The 20,006-nt window shown below is 42.7% G+C and overlaps 1 protein-coding gene across 9 annotated transcripts in view; it reads right to left on the reverse strand.

Annotated features, from left to right (window-relative positions):
- FIP1L1 (factor interacting with PAPOLA and CPSF1) overlaps positions 1-20,006 on the reverse strand; it is an 81,275-nt gene that overhangs the window by 34,878 nt on the left and 26,391 nt on the right. For all 9 annotated transcript variants that reach the window (XM_045018152.1, XM_045018151.1, XM_045018150.1 and 6 more), the window contains 2 exons: positions 3,892-3,985; positions 2,628-2,781 (listed from right to left, as the gene is read on the reverse strand). In XM_045018152.1, coding sequence (XP_044874087.1) covers positions 2,628-2,781; positions 3,892-3,985 — 248 coding nt within the window. The remainder of the gene's footprint in view (positions 1-2,627; positions 2,782-3,891; positions 3,986-20,006) is intronic.

Raw genomic sequence — 20,006 nt, forward strand, 5'->3', positions numbered from 1 at the left:
GTAATACTACAACATTTTATTTAACTATGAAAATCATCAGTGAACACCTTCTACAAAATGAGTCCTGTTGCAACAATCTGTACATCTCAAGAAAATATACATAAATATAAAGCACTATACTTGAGCCCAGGTAAAACTAAGACTTTCATTTTAAGATATGTACTCTACAGAGACGTGTACAAAGACCAAAATTAGACCTAGCAGTGTTAACTTTTATATCTAGAGACCAATATTACTAATAGTAAGTGTCTCAATACTGAAATTGATTTCCAAACTTGGAAAAGTTAACAAAAAGTAAGTTAGGCTCACTAACAGATCTTTATATTAAATCATCACATTTCAGATTCTTCTACCTCAAGCCTTTAACACTAGGAAAGGATTATTTCTTATGTCCCTTTAAATAATGGACTGGAATCTATTTGGTGTTAGCATAGCAGTTCTTCTTTATTTCACCAAGTGAAAAGATGTAGACCAGGAGTTCTCAAACTGTGGGTCGGGATTCCAAAGCATGTCGCAACCCTGTTTTAAACTGGAGCCCGAGCCCCACTGCCTAGGGCCATAGCCTGAGGGCTTCAGCAGCCCTGGGCGTCAGGGCTTGAATTATAGGCCCCATGCTCGGGGTTGAATGAGAATATAACAATGTGAAAATATTTTTGTAACATCATAAATGTATAAATGGCATCTTTTTAAAATGGAATATTAAAAAGAAAAAGGTAATAAGCTTTAAAACTATCACAACAGCACCTAAATATAATTCCTGCCAGATTTCAATTATCCTAGCAAATTAAAAAAAACATACCTTTTACCGCAGCCAATTAGAGTGACTTTTCTAGGAGTATTTCATAGTTTTCCAGGTTCAGCTTTCTGAACAATATTAGTACTTTTTCCTCAAAAGGCATTTGCATCACAAGAGAGTAAGTGAATACAGTACAAGAGACAGAACTTCAAAGCAGGATCCTTTTTCAAAGGGGCTTCTGGAGGATGTTTTATATTTGGAGTACTTAAATTTTCTGGCAAGTAGTCCCAGTTAATATTAGGTAACAACAGTGGATTTTTTTTTCCACTGAACCTAGGCGGGATGGCAGATTCTATTTTAGTAAAAGCTTTGAAGATAAAGAGCTGGCAGCAGCACAATTAAAGCACGGGACCGGAGGAGCCAAAGCCACAGCTCTTAATAGTTATTTTCAAATTACTCGAAGCACGGAAGGATGTTGAAGGAGACTTTTTGAACAAGTGCATGTCATAAACCTGTCTGTAAAACATAAGACTAAAGCCAAACCTGCTTGACAGATCTGCAACACGTGTGTATATTTCATTAAATGCCTATTCTCGACATGTGAAAGGTTTTATAAAAACATTAACGGTACACCTACATAACATCATCATCTCACATAGGAGGAAAAAAAAGGGAGATCAGCATAACTTTTATAGTATGCAACTCTGATCCTTTCCACCATTAAAAAGAAGATCATTATTTTCAAACTCCTTCCAATGAGTTGTAAACATTAATTTAATGTAAAGGTCACTTTAAAGTTGAAAGTTTGATTAGCTCTGTTTTTAACAATAACACAACTTTTATAAAGGCTCCAGAGCAGCAGCATTCTCTCATCATATTTGTATTTCTACATTTTATTTGTACGTATAATTTCACACTCTCTCTCTCTCTCTCTCTCACACACACATATATACACGGCAGGGGAAGGATTTTATTTTTAACTTTTTCTCCTCTATCTCCCCTAGGTTGCACCATTTCCTAGATGCAGGCCATTGAGAAGGATTCTGTTTTCCAGGGATCAGGAGCTGACAATCCTAAAGGTCGCCAGCAGCAGCTGCACTGGCATCCTCTTCCAAGAGAGGGATCCAGACCATGGAAAAGCCAAAAAAACACTGCAGAAAGGGAAGGGTGCTGCTTCTACCACAGTAATCCCCATTCAGTTCATGTGCAGAGAAGATTAAAAGGGAGGATTCTAGAACAGCACCAGACAGCAGGGGAAACAATTAAGCAAAGGAGTGGCTGAGTGGGATCTCTGCAAGGCCACAGAAGGGAAAGAAAACTGCTCAGCAGTGGAGATGGTAAAGAGCAATGGGGAGGCTAAGAAAAAAAATGAGTGTGCTTCTCTGGATCCACGTTGAATCAGTCTCTCTCCCCATGAGTATACCTTTCACATCTTAATGAGCTCCCACTCAGCTGCTCCTCTGCTCAAGAACTTCCTTACCTGGCCCCACTGCACTTTTAGTATTATCCCCTCTAGTCCTTTTGCCACCCATAGCTCCTCTTTAAAACATACCTCTGCAATATTAACAATAGCAAAATATTCATAACAAAAGCGTTTGACTTAAAAGGGCACGTTCAAGCATGGAAGACTCAAAATTTGATAATCTCCCTGTTTTAGCTATTTCTGTAGTATCCAGGTCTGTATTTTATAAGTACTGAGGATGTAAAAACAGGTTTCAGTCTTAGCCTTCCCAGTTTAATTCTCAATGGGGTAAGGGAGGGAGCAGGAACATTCTGAAAAATCTCTTTTAGGATATCAAATATAAGTAATTTAGGATCTAACGCATTAAAAAAAATCATTTCAAACATCACATTCCTGTTTCAATCATTTTATAAAACTTACTGTATTTACCTGGTGGGGGAATCAGAGGAGGAGCAGTACTGACAGTTGGAGGGGGTGGGAGGAAAGGAGGTGGTGGAAGGTGGGTAGGTGGAGCTCCCGGAGGGAAAAATGGAGGTGGCTTCGTAAAACTGTCTACATCAGCACTGGATCTTTCTGAAAGAACCTATAAGATATGAAACCTACAGTTACAACTGTTATGTAGAGATGGGTTGGAAAATATAATTTTCTTCTCTTTCTAGTTCTTTCCATGGAAGGAACACACATCATACAAAATACCTTCTTAAATAAGATATGTAAGGAATATATATATATATTTTTTAAAAATGCTTTTTTATGAACCAAACTAAATATTAAAAACAAAACAAGAACATTTTGAATTCCTAGATTTAAAAAACAACATGAAGCCGGAGTTAGGGTTGAGGCTACATATTAGTAATTTAAGAGTAAAAAATATTACAAGAAAATTGTAATTATTATATTACGGTAATTGAGACTTAGGATTTCTTTTAAATTTAACCTGAACATGTGAAAGCATAAGAATACAGCTAGAGCACCCAAAAACTTTCATTCTGCCATATAGTGATGCCATGAGGGAAAAAATAGACTAAAAACCCTGATTACCTTCAAAAATCAATTTAATTTAATCAGGGACCACAAACACTAAAATTTCTTATTACATAGTGTGAGCTGGTGGAACAGTGACAAAGAAATTCATTAAAATGTCTCCCTTCATTACAAGCCATTTATGCCTTAAATCAGATTTTTATTTCTTAAATTGCATATTAAGAAAACTCTCCTCACTTCTTTTTAACATCAATGTCATTTGGGGGGCAGGCATGCATGGCAGATGACTATTTCCAATATAACATCCACCCTGGCCATACAATTGACATTTATATTTATAATATATGTGTGTGTTTACAGACACACATGCACACACACACCACTACCCCCATACAGGCCCAATTAAGTCAATGTAGCTGCCTGGGGTGTAAGTCAGCAAAGAAGTTGGACCACTGCTGCTTTTTACTAAAAAGTACATTAAAATGTTTTCTTCCGAACAACATCAATTTGGATTTCACAGCGAAAAGAGTTTCTTGGAGTTAAATACAACACATTGATTTTAAATTATATTTGTTCTTTTTCCTTGGTTGTTCATATCATCATCATTCATCCATGCAGTTTAGAATTATTTATTCAGACGATACGGTGAAAGGAAAAAAAGCCCTTTGTTGGTCAGTGACACAACATGTGAAAATCTGCAATACGAAACCTGTATGTTGCTATTTTCATTGGCACGCCGCCTTCCTTCCACTCTGCTGATAGTAATGGTCTGTCCAATCACATCTATTGTACCAGACAATCTCCTGCAACACAGGACAAAACAGAATTACCAAAAAGTACTAAAGGACTTTTACAAAGCTTAGAACAAGCAAATTAAACAGCCAAGGCAAATAATATATGAATCAATTAAAGTCAATAAGCTCCTTCCTCTGTACAAAAGCTATTTACAAGTCACGTAAAGTTTCTGCAGAATGCTAGATCCTAAAAACATGTTTCATTTATTGAATCTTATAACATCAGCTTTCTTGTTTCTTTAGAATTAAGGAAAGGAACAGTACAGCCTTCTCAAGAATAAAGGGTGAATGTTTCCACATTCCACTCCCACTTCCCTACAGTAAACAGCCATATGTTTCTGCCTATGTTAAAAGAAAAAGATCGGCAATATTGGAATTAAAGAGTACTGGTAACATGCAACAAGAAAAGAGTATTCTCAGAGAAATTCTATAAAAATTAACAAATGCAATTTAAAAAAGTGTTACAGGAAACTATCAAAACACAGGAATTTAGACTTGAGGCTGCAGAAACTATACCTGTAATGGTCCATGGAAGATGGAGAGAATGACAAGGTAAATAATGAGGCACTGATAAAAACGGTTAGCATACTGTGCATACTGTAGATATTGCAGCACATATTACATGAAATCACCCATTATCCTTGGGCTTCTGCAACATCTAGACATAGCAGCATACCATTTAGTGGGTAACGTCAAATGGAACAGGGTACTAGAAGCCAAGAGACCTGGATTCTGTTCTTGAGTTGATAGGTCTGCCTGAAACTCAGAAGCCACTTAGACGAAGCCACTTATCCTTTGGTACCTCAGTTTCCCAAAATGTAGAAATGAAATAGAATCATAGAATATCAGGATTGGAAGGGACCGCAGGAGGTCATCTAGTCCAACCCCCTGCTCAAAGCAGGACCAATTCCCAACTAAATCATCCCAGCCAGGGCTTTGTCAAGCCTGACCTGAAAAACCTCTAAGGAAGGAGATTCCACCACCTCCCTAGGTAACCCATTCCAGTGCTTCACCACCCTCCTAGTGAAAAAGTTTTCCCTAATATCCGACCTAAACCTACCCCACTGCAACTTGAGACCATTACTCCTTGTTCTGTCATCAAGTACTACTGAGAACAGTCTAGATCCATCCTCTTTGGAACCCCCTTTCAGGTAGTTGAAAGCAGCTATCAAATCTCTCCTCTTTTTTCTCTTCTGCAGACTAAACAATCCCAGTTCCCTCAGCCTCTCCTCATTTTTTGTTGCCCTTTGCTGGACTCTTTCCAATTTTTCCACATCCTTCTTGTAGTGTGGGGCCTAAAACTGGACACAGTACGCCAGATGAGGCCTCACCAATGTCGAATAGAAGGGAATGATCACGTCCCTCAATCTGCTGGCAATGCCCCTACTTATACAGCCCAAAATGCCGTTAGCCTTCTTGGCAACAAGGGCACACTGTTGACTCATATCCAGCTTCTCATCCACCGTAACCCCTAGGTCCTTTTCTGCAGAACTGCTTCCTAGCCATTCGGTCCCTAATTTGTAACAGTGAATGGGATTCTTCTGTCCTAAGTGCAGGACTCTGCACTTATCCTTGTTGAACCTCATCAGGTTTCTTTTGGCCCAATTCTCTAATTGGTCTAGGTCCCTCTGTATCCTATCCCTACCCTCCAGAGTATCTATCACTCCTCCCAGTTATGCAAGGAGCTGCCTAATTGCTCTAAAGACAAAGTACAGGTCTGTCTCATCTTATGCTGGAGTTACGTTCTGCAGTCAGCGCATAAAGCAAAAATTGCGTATAGTCAAAATTACACTGAGTGTAATGGTGGGCGGAATCGCCTGCACTACAGAAACAGTATTTAAATTGTTATTTTTCTCCTTTTTTTTGTTTTTTTCTTGTTTTTGCCGACTGCCTAAAGCTGAAATCGCACATGTTAAATGCGCTTAAGATGCGACAGACCTGTAGAGGCAAACACTTAACTCCTTCCTGGGTTTGCCTTTACTAATAAAGAAATTAATAAAGTTCAACTCAAGCCTCTTGGGCATCGACTCCCAGTGCGTCTCAACCTTTTTTCATCCAGGATCCAAAATCCATCCATAGTTTATTGCCCAAATGACAAATATTTATGATTCTAAGGATTGATTCAGAGTATAAACCCAGAACTGGTTTTGAGTGCAGGCAGGTGGGGGAACTGGTGTAAGTACTTCTCCCTTTCCTGCCTCCACAACAATCAGGTCCAACAGCACTGTTAAGGAGCTGTGGAACCAGTTACAGTTTCTTGAAGTGGTGCTGCCCCCAGAGCTGAAATGAAGGCAGAGGTGTGGAGTGGAATGGCAGTTTCAATAGAAAGTGTAGTAGAAGGGAGCAGAGTTTCTTCTAACATTAACTTCATTTGTTCCTTCTGGGCCTAGTGTCCAAGGGATTTTGCTGTTTCCACCCACTTCAACCTGAGAGGTGCTACCTAGGTCTGGTCTACACTACGCGTTTAAACCGATTTTAGCAGCGTTAAACCGATTTAACGCTGCACCCGTCCACACAACGAGGCCCTTTATATCAATATAAAGGGCTCTTTAAAGCGGTTTCTGAACTCCTCCCCGATGAGAGGAGTAGCGCTGAAATCGGTATTACCATATCGGATTAGGGTTAGTGTGGCCGCAAATCGACGGCATTGGCCTCCGGGCGGTATCCCACAGTGCACCATTGTGACTGCTCTGGACAGCAATCTGAACTCGGATGCACTGGCCAGGTAGACAGGAAAAGCCCCGCGAACTTTTGAATTTCATTTCCTGTTTGCCCAGCGTGGAGCTCTGATCAGTACAGGTGGCGATGCAGTCCCAAATCCAAAAAGAGCTCCAGCCTGGACCGTACGGGAGATACTGGATCTGATCGCTGTATGGGGAGGCAAATCTGTTCTATCACAGCTCCGTTACAGAAGACGAAATGACAAAGCATTTGAAAAAATCTCCAGAGGCCACAGCAGGGACTCAGCACAGTGCTGCGTGACAAGCGTAACGGAAAGCCAAAGAATCAAATGGACGCTCATGGAGGGAGGGAGGGGGTACTGAGGACTCCAGCTATCCCACAGTCCCCGCAGTCTCTGAAAAGCATTTGCATTCTTGGCTGGGCTCCAAGTGCCTGAAGGGTCAAAAACATTTTCCCGGGTGTTTCAGGGTGTATGTCGTCAATTTACACCCTTCACCCCACCCCAAAAGAAAAAGGAAAAAAATCGTTTCTTGCCTTTTTTCAATGTCACCCTATGTCTACTGCATGCTGCTGGTAGACGGGGTGCTGGAGAGCTAAACAGCAGCATCCTCTCCCCTCTCCCCGGCGGCAGACGGTACAGTACAGAAGGACTGGTATCCGTTCTCGTCATCAGCCCGTGAGTGCTCCTGGCTGGCCTCGGTGAGGTCGGCCGGGGGCGCCTGGGTAAAAATAGGAATGACTCCTGGTCATTCCCAGCAGATGGTACAGAACGGCTGGTAACCGTCCTCATCATAGCAACTGGGGGCTGAGCTCCATCAGCCCCCCCCGGTCATGTATAAAGAAAAGATCCTGTACTGCCTGGACTATCATAGCAGCGGAAGGCTGGTCTCCTCTCTCCTCCTACCCTTTAATGTCCTGCCTGGACTATCATAGCAGCTGGAGGCTTCCTCCCCCTCATTTTATTTCACTAAAAAGTCTGTGTTTCTTATTCCTGCATTCTTTATTACTTCATCACACAAATGGGGGGACACTGCCACGGTAGCCCAGGAAAGTTGGGGGAGCAGGGAAGCAATGGGTGGGGTTGTTGCAGGGGCACCCCCTAGAATGGCATGCAGCTCATAATTTCTGCGGGATCTCTGGGGCTCTGACACGGAGCGGCTGTGCTCTCTGGTTCTCTAGTACACTTGCCCCATACTCTAGGCAGGACTGACTCTATTTTTAGACAAAACATAGGAAGGGGGTCATTCCCATTTTTGCCTATGTGCCCCCGGCCGACCTCAGCGAGGCCAGCCAGGAGCACCCATGATAGCAGCAGATGGTACAGAACGACTGATAACCGTCATCTCATCGCCAATTTACAATGGCATGGTAGATGGTACAATATGACTGGTAACCATCTCTGCTATCTTGCAACGGCAAATGAATGCTGCTGTGTAGCAGTGCAGTACCGCATCTGTCAGCAGCATCCAGTACACATACGGTGACAGTGACAAAAGGCAAAATGGGCTCCATGATTGCCATGCTATGGTGTCTGCCAGGGCAATCCAGGGAAAAAGGGCGCGAAATGATTGTCTGCAGTTGCTTTCCCGGAGGAAGGATTGAGTGACGACATTTACCCAGAATCACCCGCGACACTGTTTTTGCATTGGGATCTCAACCCAGAATTCCAACGGGCAGGGGAGACTGCGGGAACTATGGGACAGCTACGGGATAGCTACCCACAGTGCAACGCTCCGGAAATCGACACTAGGCTCGGTACATGGACGCACACCGCCGAATTAATGTGCTTAGTGTGGCCGTGTGCACTCGACTTTATACAATCTGTTTTACAAAATGGGTTATGTAAAATCGGAATAATCCCGTAGTGTAGACGTACCCCTAGTGGTCACCTCTTCATGAATAAGGCTACGTTTTAGTCATGGGTATTTTTAGTAAAAGTCACGGACAGTTCACGAGCAGTAAACAAAAATTCACAGCCCATGACCTGTCCATCACTTCTACTATATGCCCCTAACTAAAACTTGGTGGGGCAGCTGGAGGGGGACGGACAGCCCTGGGGCACCATGGGTACTCGGTGGGGGCGGGAGGAGGGTGGTCGCAGCCCAGGGAGCGCCACGGGGGCTGGAGGAGGAGGTTGGCAGGGTTGGGGCAGGTTCCCTACCCGGCAACTGTGAAGTGGCAACCTCCAGCTGCTAGCTCCGCTCCGCCCAAGTCCTGGGTCTGCAGCTCCTATTGGCTGGGAACCACGACCAATGGGAGCTGCATGGGTGGTGCTTGCAGGCGGAGGCAGCATGTGGAGCTAGGAGCTGGGTTCCTGTCACCCTTCCGGGGAGCGCCCCCCCCCAGGTAAGCACTGCCCCGCACCCTAATCCCCAGGCCTAACCCCCCCGCCAAACTCCTGATGCTGGGGGGGGGGGCGGAGAAGGGGAAGACTGTCCTATCAGCAGGCATTGCAACTGGCCCACGGGCTGGCCGAGCTGCTCAGACGGCTCCCAAGCCAGCGGGAAAGTCACGGAAAGGCACATAATCCGTGACCTCTATGACAAACACGGAGCCTTACTCATTAACCACCAGAGGGTCTTGACCCAAGTTCTACTCTACATCCACTCATAGATCCTTGAGATTTTCTGCATTTTTTGTCACTTTATATTACTGAAGATCTCTCACCACCACAACCATCATCCTTCTTGTCATAGAGGAATGGATCACAATCACATAGAGATTTGAGATAGAGATGAGACAATAAATTTTGGAATTCCACTGATTGACAAATTTTCCAAGAACCTTAAATATCAACACAAAAGTAATGTACAGTAGCTTCATTTGAAAAACCATTAGTTTAAGATTTTTTTTTAACACAACATAATAGAAAAGAGAGACATGGTTGTTAAAGAATCTGTGGTATTTGTGTTAGAGCAGAAGGTATTAATCTTGGTACCTTAAGCAAATTCTAGCTCCAATAACTGCACCCTGGCTACCTAATTCCTCCTGAAATTTCACTTGGCTAGTCCAGTCCCTTCCAGTTCTAAGCTGTCATATACTATTGCTCTGTGCCAGTAAACAGTTTCCATATGTCACCACTTCAAGCACAGTTTAAAGGTCCTACATATATCTCCTAACTACTTAACAATTCTTTGAGAGATTCAGTGTTTATAATGCTCTTTGAGATCCTCATATGAAACTCACCATGTAAGTGCAAATTATTAATAAAACATGCAAGTTATGCCAGCAAAGAGACTTGACTTCACTGTCTCATGAAGTTAACTAATCTACTTTCAGCATCATACTAATACTCCTCTACCTCTCTACTCTTTCCTCAGATGTGTTTCACTGAGCACTTTCAAATCTGAGACGTTTTAAAATATTCTCATAAGATATACTGCTCTGATAATGTAGGAGAGGTAATGGCCCTTCACAAAACCTGGACTACTCATTTTCACTGAGCTTCAAATAATTCCCAAAGGTCTCCATTTTGGAGAGGACTTCTAAAACTAAAGGATACTAGTTCTGAGATAGGAAAAAGACAAGGTCTTCTAAAAGTACATTTAAAAGAGGCAAACACAGACTAAACAGATAATAGCAATTCCAGTCCCTTAGGGCAGGTCCATACTCACCGCGTGGGTCGACGCGGTGAGTTTGACTTCTCGGAGTTCGAACTATCGCATCTGATCTAGACGCGATAGTTCGAACTCCGGAAGCGCCGCGGTCGACTCCGGTACTCCACCACTGCAAACGGCGGTGGTGGAGTTGACGGGGGAGCCGCGGAGTTCGACCCCGCCACGTCTGGACGGGTGAGTAGTTCGAATTAGGGTACTTCGAATTCAGCTACGCTATTCCCGTAGCTGAATTTGCGTACCCTAATTCGAACCCCCTTTTTAGTGTGGACCAGGCCTTAGAGATGTTGACATATTTTTCATTTTAGAAGCAGGGGTCCAAAGAGTCTGAGTTCCCATTTTTCTTCTCACCCCCACTGTGGCTAGTGTCCTAGTCGCGCTCTCTCCCTTTATGAAGTGATACAGCTGTGAAACAGTTTGAGAATTTTAACATTTTGTCTTTCAATATGTTGCTCTTATTTAACTCCAACCTAATTTTTTTGCATGTATTTTGTGAATTGGAAACGGGGTAGACAAGGCTGGCTCTTTTCTCTGGTTTATTCTCTTTGGTATTAGAATCTTTAATGACAGCAATAAGGAAAGAAAGTGTCACAAGGTATTAAATCATGGAGACTGAATGCAAGTCTATACTATATACAGACAATTCTCTATTACTAGTTTAAAGACCCAGCTACTAGTAAGCCAGACAAGTAACAGAACACTGCAGTACTTAGAATAATATCAGGATGTAAAGCCAATTGGGTTCAAATGGAAATTCTTCTACCTTTTACATTCTGCCATCCTTCTGTGTTTAAGAACTAGCAATTTATATGGGTCACAAAAAGCATGAATTATTTAAGAGTGGCTTTAAAGCATATTGAGAGAAAAAAAAGAATAATTCAAAAATCAACACTATTAGACAGAGGACTTTTGGAGACAGAGTCATAGATTCTAAGGCCTGAAGGGAGCATTGTGATAATTGACTCTGCCCTTCTGTATAACAGGCCACAGGACTTCCTTTAATTAATTCCTGTTTGAACTATAGCATCTCTTTTAGAAAAACATCCAATCTTGATTTTAAAATTGCCAGTGATGGAGAATCCACCACAAACCTAGTAAGTTGTTCCAACAACTAACTGCCTTCATTGTTAGAAATGTGCGTCTTATTTCAAGCATGAATTTGTCAAGCTTCAACTTCCAGCCACTTTGTCTGCTAGATACCTTTGTCTGCCAGATTGAAGAGCCCTCTACCATTAAATTTCCGCTCCCCACATAACTACTTACAGATTGTCTCTTATAAAAGTCTCTTTAGGTCTACTCAGATTCACAATTCACAACTACTTTGTCCCCAAACTACTACTACTAACCAGCCGGAAAATTAACTTTTGGAACTAAAAGTTGTTATTTTTTTTTAGTTTTATATGGCAGAAAAAGCAAAGATTGAAACTGAAGAAACTATATGCTTCCATGAGGAAAGCAGACATTCATCTACCATAAAGCTAAGCTTTATCAGTCTTACACAAATTCATTAAATCAAATTGATGAGAACATATCACCATAGGTGAAAAATCAAGCACTACTTACATACAGTAAACTGCAAGATTATGTCATAAATCTGCCAGACTATATAATAAAACATCAACAGAATATGAATGTTTTTAGTGACCTTAGTCAATACAGATACAGGAGATTGAAACATTTTGGAAATAAGTGGGTTAAAGGTAAGGTGAAAAGAAAAGAATGGAGGACCTACTATTCAGGTCTGAAAATGCAGGCAACACAGAAACTACAAGTCATACACAGAAGTTATTCGCTGATTTTCTACACCAAAAATCCAAACAATATATCACACCAATGTTTCTAAAAGGAGGTGAAGGCAAAATACAACTGGTGAATGCTATGTGAATAAAAAGCATAGTGTATATATAGTGCTTAGACAAAAATAGAGGTCTATTTGTGTTGTGTGTACATGCGCATATAAGAAAGAAAGGAGGCGGAGGGGAGAGGGAGAGTAATATCTACCAGTATTTACAATTAAAATACATAATCTGATTAAAGGTCTTGGATTACCAACCCTTAAATCCAAAGAATGAAAAATTGGATAATCAGCTCAAAAAAAAATCAGAGTTAAATAGGTTTTGATTATTTAAAGCATGCTCCTAGCTTTTACAATTAAGTCACCTACTTAACCCTAACTACAAGCAAATTTGGGAGGCAGAGTTTGGAAGCAGACTGGCCCAGTTAGAAGTCAGTTTGGGTCCAGAGACTATGCTGAAACTCACACAATTAAAATCTTTACATGTTATACAAGACCCCCTAGTGAAAGCACAAGACAGGTACATGAGATAACAGCTGACGTTGAATATCTGGCAAGGCAAGCGCTGGCAATTATCAACACATTTTAGGAACGTCAATGCATAGGGTGGTTCTGGGATAGCATTCTGACAAAAATAAATGAACCACAGAGTGGATATCCAGATCACCTACTTTACACATACAACCACTGTCCAAAACAACATAGTGTAGATTTCCAGATACTGGAAGAGGGATATGAAGGCTCATGGACCTTGTTTTCCTTATCTCAGACTGTTCACTTTCTTCTCCCCTTCTCCATTCAGTAAACTTTGTCTGTTTTGCGTAAGAGGGAGGTACACATGTAACTACAGTAATGCCTCACTTAATGTTGTAGCTATGTTCCTGAAAAATGTGACTAAGTGAAACGATGTTAAGCGAATCCAATTTCCCCATAAGAATTAATGTAAATAGGAGGGGTTAAGTTCCAGGGAAATTTTTTCACCAGACAAAAAAACTATATATTATATATACACACAGTATACGTTTTAAACAAACAATTTAATACTGTTCACAGCTATGATGATTGTGAAGCTTGGTTGAGGTGGTGAAGTTAGAGGGAAGGATATTTCCCAGGGAATGCCTTGCTGCTAAATGATGAACTAGCACTTGGCTGAGCCCTCAAGGGTTAACATATTGTTGTTAATGTAGCCTCTCACACAAGGCAGCACAAAGAGGTGGAAGGGGAGACAGCATAGCAGACAGAGACAGACACACACCTTGTTTGGGGGGGTGGGGGGGAGAGATGCACACTGCCCCTTTAAGTAAGCTGACCCTCTCTTAAGAACATTGTCTTTTTAAGTGGATCAGGAAGTTGAGACAGCAGCTGCTGCCCCAAGCTCTCTATGTTTCTCTCCGTCCGTGTCCCCTCCCTGCTCTATATGGAGAAGGGGTAAGCAGGGTGCAGGAGCAGCACAAGGGGGACACCCTGATATTAGCCCCCCCCTTCTCTTCCCCTCCTGCACAGCAAGCAGGAGTCTCTGGGAGCAGCTCCAAGCCACAGGGCAGGAGCAGCACATGGCAGTCGGGGGAGGGACAGCTGAACTGACCGCAACTGGTAGCCTGCAATTGATAGCCTGCTGGGCAGCTGCAGCACAAGGAACTTAAGGGAGTGGTGGAGCTGCTGGGGGGCTGCCAGTCAATCCTGGTTACAAGCCCCCACCAGCTAGCTGCAACGGGCTGCTCTTCCTGCAAGCAGTGGACAAAGTAGGCAGCAGCCAAATGACGACATTAGAAGGGAGCACTGCACAACTTTAAACAAGCATGTTCCCTAACTGATCAGCAACATAACAAAACAACATTAACCGGGACGACTTTAAGTGAGGAATTACTGTAATATATTGGAAGCTGCAAGAAGTGTTACTTGACAGAATTCTTTAATACTAATTGAACAGTTCAAAATCCTTCCTTTTAAAAACACACTTTGTATTTTGTTGTCTACTTCCTGAAAAACAAACAGTAAAAAGTTCTGTCCTAAGTTACTTACCTTATAGTAACTGGGATTCTTTGAGATATGTTATCTACATGGATTCTACTCCTGGTGAGCATATTCCCCATGCACGCAAGAGTGGATTATTTTTGGCCAGCAATGTCTGTTGGGGCCATGCTTGTGCTCTAGATGCCCTCTGTTACAAGCCTGGATGAATATATTTTTTCCAAAGAGGGAACTACTCTGTCTAGTGTCCAAGGGTACGCCCAAATCTCATCCACAATCTGAACAGGAGAGCTCAGCAGTATTGTGGTGATATCTGTAGTCGGTACCAAAGCAGATGCACCTTTAACCACAGATGAGTCCAGCAAGGGTGACTCCAGTTATGGGGTCATCATGAGATCATTTGGTACTGACACCCTGGGCTAGAAACATCTGCACCATGGAGGTCAACATCAGAGTCATGGGCACCGAGGTTATCAGTACCAAGTGTACCGTGCTGACATTGGTACCAAGTCAATAGTACTGGGGGGAGTATGAACCTTGGTTTCAGATGGTACCACAGATTCTTAGTGACCAGCCAACATACTTGGTTCTATCATACTTGGATCTAGCCTGTGAACTCTTTTCTACTGAAGGGCAAAAGCCAATACAGAGGCATGATGGGCTTTTTGCCTCATTTTAATAAGCACCAGAGAGGATGACCTATGCCTATGCTCGTCCTTGCAGTGATGCTCCTTCCTATCTCTTTCTGATGACTGGGCAGAGGAGGTCTTGACTGCTCTTCAATATTCAGTAGTCAAAGAGTTCAAGCTCTTCATCTGAAAAGTGAGCCCAGGAGCTCACAGAAGAGCCACTGCTCACAGGAGCACTAGCTGAAAGTTCAGGCTTCAAGGGTTCTTTTTCTCAGACTTTAAAGAGGATCTTCACTGAGCCCTCCAGCAGAAAGAGCTGTGGCAGGCCTCGCTTGCTTTCTGTGTCCTCTTGGAACAGGAGCATCAGATTAAGCCTGTCAGAGACATGCCCCTCGCCAAGGCACAAGAGGCACCTAGAGTGCGCTCATCACTGAGCAAGAGAGAAACCTCACAAGAGGGACAAATTTTAAAACCTGGAGACTTTAATTCAGTATAGTGTCTTGAGTTCCAGTACTGGGGATATGTCCTAATCTACTAGGAAAAAGTTTGGTTTTGTTTTTTTGCCAATGGGCATAAATAAAACTAAACTAACTAGCCTAATGAGGTCAAGATGTAAGTGTACGCTAAAAGGGTTCCATCTTGCTGCCATGGGCAGTAGGAAGGAATTGAAGGACAATTTTGCTTGCTCCACCCTTTATGCTCCAAAGGCCCATAGGGTGCAGGCACTGATCCAAAGGACCCTGCGTATCAGAAAGAATGTAGTCTTGCAGACATGAGGCACATGCACACCAGAAGTATTATCTACATCAGAGGTGGGCAAACTATGGCCCGTGGGCCACATCCGGCCCGCGGGACTGTCCTGCCCGGCCCTTGAGCTCCCGGCTAGGGAGGCTAGCCCCCGGCCCTTCCCCTGCTGTCCCTCCCCTGCTCTCCTCCCGCCCCCCCTGCAGCCACGCCGTGCTCTGGGTGGCAGGGCTGCGCACTCCTGCAGGACAGCGCGGCAGCATGTCTGGTTCCGGCTGGACGGCATGGTGGCCAGATATGCTGCTCTGAGCAGTATGGTAAGGTGGCTGGGGCTGGGTGGTTGGATAAGGGGCAGAGGATCCCAGGGGATGGGGAGCAGGGGGCGGTTGGATGGGGCAGAGTTTCTAGGAGGGCAGTTGGGATGGGGAACGGGGTGGGGGGTTGGATAAACGTAGGAGTCCCAGGGGGCCTGTCAGGAGGCGGGGGTGTGGATAGGGTTTGGGGCAGTCAGGGGACAGGGAGCGGGGGGTGTGTGGATAGGGGGTAGGGTCCTATGGGGCAAGTAGGGGCAGGGGGTCCTAGAAGGGGGCTGTTAGGGGACAAGGAGCAGGGAGATTGGATAGGTCGGGGGTTTGGAGGGGGGGGGCAGTCAAGGGGTCGGAAATGAGAGGGGTTGGATAGGGGGCAGGGGCCAGGCTGTTTGGGGAGGCACAGCCTTCTCTACCCGGCCCTCCATACCGTTTTGCATCCCCAATGTGGCCCTCAGGCCAAAAAGTTTGCCCACCCCTGATCTACATGGACAGTCACCGTCAGCCCCCAACTAAAACTTCTCCAGTGTATCATCAAGGATCTCCAACCTATCCTGAAAGATGATCTCTCACTCTCACAGATCTTGGGAAACAGGCCAGTCCTCGCTTACAGACAGTCCCCCAACCTGAAGCAAATACTCACCAGCAACCACACATCACATAACAAAAACACTAACCCAAGAACCTATCCTTGCAACAAAACCTGTTGCCAACTCTGTCCACATATCTATTCAGGGGCACCATCATAGGACCTAATCACATCAGCCACACTATCAGAGTCTCGTTCACCTGCACATCTACCAATGTGATATATGCCATCATGTGCCAGCAATGCCCCTCTGCCATGTACACTGGCCAAACCGGACAGTCTCTACGCAAAAGAGTAAATGGACACAAATCAGACGTTATAACATTCAAAAACCAGTCGGAGAACACTTCAACCTCCCTGGTCACTCAATTACAGACCTCAAAGTTGCAATACTCCAACAAAAAATCTTCAAAAACAGACTCAAGCGAGAAATTGCAGAATTGGAATTAATTTGCAAACTGGACACCATTAAATTAGGTTTGAATAAAGACTGGGAGTGGATGGGTCATTACACAAAGTAAAAACTATTTTCCCATGTTAATTTTTCCCCTACTGTTACTCACACCTTCTTGTCAACTGCTGGAAATGGGCCATCCTGATTATCACTACAAAAGTTGTTTTTTTTCCTCTCCGGCTGATAATAGCCCACCTTATTTGATTATTCTCGTTATAGTTGGTATGGCAACACCCATTTTTTCATGTTCTCCGTGTATATCTATATCTATATCTATGTATTTTCCACTGCATGCACCCAAGGAAGTGGGTTTTAGCCCACGAAAGCTTATGCTCAAATAAATTTGTTAGTCCCTAAGGTGCCACAAGTACTCCTCATTCTTTTTGCTGATACAGACTAACACGGCTACCACTCTGAAACTTGAAAAAGAATGATGTTCCAGCAATAAATAGTGAATGGTTCCATTCTGAGCAGAGAATGGTTATTTATAAACCATTCAAATTACACTATCCCTATTCTCCAAGGAAATCTAGTTCAAAGAGTGACTCTCTTATATGGCACACTGAACTTGTTTAGGTTTTAAGAAAAAATACAAATTCAACTCTGTTAAGAAATTCCAAGTTGCTATAAACTGCTTCATACCTTCACCAGAAATGAGACTATGAACAATGAAATGTGTTTTAACAGAAACTCAACTTTTTCCAAATGTATAAACTAATAAAATCTGAAAGATACCAATTATTGACTAGGCTACTCAATACCAACTGTACATTTATATTTTGCTCTTCATCTTCATAGTGCTTTAGAAACCATTAACAAAATAATGCTTTTCTTTGTTTCTTCTTATCCTACCTCCATAAGTACATTTTGTTACCCTGTATCTCCTGACAAGGACCAGGGATTTGTTGAGACAGTTTTACTTGCTGTTAATTGTTGGGCACAAGTAAGCAAACAAATGTAACAAAGTAATCCAGGTTCAATTCTGTACAACATTTATTGAACAGACATACTTCAAATCTAGTTGATATTTCACCCTTTAATCTTGCAATGCTAATTCAGGGAATTTGAGGTATTTACCTATTTAATTATGAACAAGCACAGATCAATGTTCTACGGCACTTACAGTGCTTTTTCTCTGAACCATGCAGAACTGAGAACATGACTGTCAAGGTGACAAGTCATTTTTCCCCTAATGGAAATATCCATTAGAAACATAAAATAATAAAATTAACTGAGCAGACAAGGGATAAACATAAGAATGCTAACAAAAAAGTAATGGAGAGTTAGTTACACTATATATTACTAAAAATGTGCTATATCATTTACAATCTAGATGCAAGAAATGTTGCACTTCACTGTTCAAGTTCATACCTAGACTGTTTGAAACATATCATTTTTATAAATGTTCCACTATGACCTGTGAGAACAGAAGAGTCTACAAAGACCTAAAGCTTCTGTGAGCTGGCTGTTAAGCTAGTCTGAAATATACTTCATAAATGTTCAATCTGTACACAATCTAGTTATTTATATGTTCAAAGAGGTTCCCTTCATTGCTTTATATTTGCTGTAAGTAGTGCAGGTGTTATTTTTTTATTAATATGATGTGTAAAACATCAGTTTCCCTATTCAATTTTATATTGGTGCCTGACCCAATGCAGAGAGCTGTAAAGGGGTATGACAGGGTGCTGAGTGAGAAGCACTTAATCAGCCCCTGCCACTCCAGCCCCAATCAAGGGGAATGGATTGGGGCTGGTTGGATAGCCCTGTGTCTGCCTGGTAACGGCCAGCACCTGCCAGCCTCATTAGCCAGGGCTATAAAGGCTTGGAGGAAGAGACAGGCCAGGCACAGAGGGAGTTGGGAGCCTTGATCTGCTGCTGGCCAGGCCTGCACTTGGCAAAGTTAGCTGCAAAACCTATACATAGGTGGAAAGTGGTAGTGGGAAAACAACTGTAAAAAAAGAACACTGGTGTTGCATCAAGCTGATGCGTTCCTGACTGAAGAGGGCAAAAGGGTCCAAAAGCAGAGGGCCCCAGGGTGCACCTTGTTACAAGGGGCTGCTACAGAACTGAGCAGGAAAGGTTAAACAATAACAGATATAATTTAGCTTTAGGTACACACCTTCAAAGCAGCTAAGCGCACAATGGCTGGGCTATCAACTGAGGGAGCAGTTACCTAACTGGCTCCATCCAGGCTAGAACTTTTCACTTTCTATCACTGAGATCAAAAGACTATGACCAGTTAAAAAAGTGCTGCTGGCAGGAATTGAAGACATTTTTGGGGTGAGCTGGTCTTGGGTGCTGTCAGTGGGGGGAAAAATAAGCTGATAGGGGGATGCATTCAGAGACAAAAGGAAAAGGCTACAAGCAGTGTAGGCTGGTTTTCCCAACTCAGAGATGGGGAGATACGCCAGACCCACCTGAGCTGTGGATAGAGAGATTAAGCTTAGGCAAGGGAATATGTATGTAAGGCATCTTACTTTATATCTACTGATCTAAGTACTGTGTACCCTTTGGGCAAAATAAATCATGTTTTGTTTTGAAGAAGCTGATTCCATCTTACTGCAAGTGTATGCTGTCATAGGCTCCGAAAGAGAAACCCTTGCGGGGTCATACCTGAGTAGGACCTGCCACATTAGTTACGGTTGATACTGGTGTGACAGTGGGCAAACTATGGAATTCTACCTCAGAAATGGTAAAGGCCAGAGGCCTGAGCTCTCACAGAGACTCCAAAGAACGGACAGAGGTACAGCTAGCCCAGTGACAGAACAAGACTCACCCTGTAATTATCTGTCTCTGTTAAACTGCTAAAATATCTAACTAAATACTGTGTTATTTAGACATCTATTAGATGACTTCCATAATGTTCTAGTTCTTTCAGAAGTACATATTGTTAGATTATTCAATAATCTTTAACCTTCTACATGATATTTATACTGCAGTTTCTAAATAAACCTAATAAGTGAGCTATAAATAGATGAGATATCACTGAAGATATTCAATCAAATGGAAGTCTTCCATTATACAGGAGTATTCATATGATGTACATTCATGATTTTTTTTTTTTTCAAATGAAACCTATTACCACCTGGCTAAAATTGCTTCTTAGCTTTTTAGTAGCCAATGATAGTTCTGTTTGTATCATTTGAACAACAATTTCCATGCTCCTGGCTGACCACTATTATTGATTTACATACTAGAGGGAAAACTATTTGGGTATTAGGGTTTTCAAGCTGATAAGCCATTA

This window comes from Mauremys mutica, chromosome 5 (assembly GCF_020497125.1).
Source record: "Mauremys mutica isolate MM-2020 ecotype Southern chromosome 5, ASM2049712v1, whole genome shotgun sequence".
Taxonomy (NCBI): Eukaryota; Metazoa; Chordata; order Testudines; family Geoemydidae; genus Mauremys; species Mauremys mutica.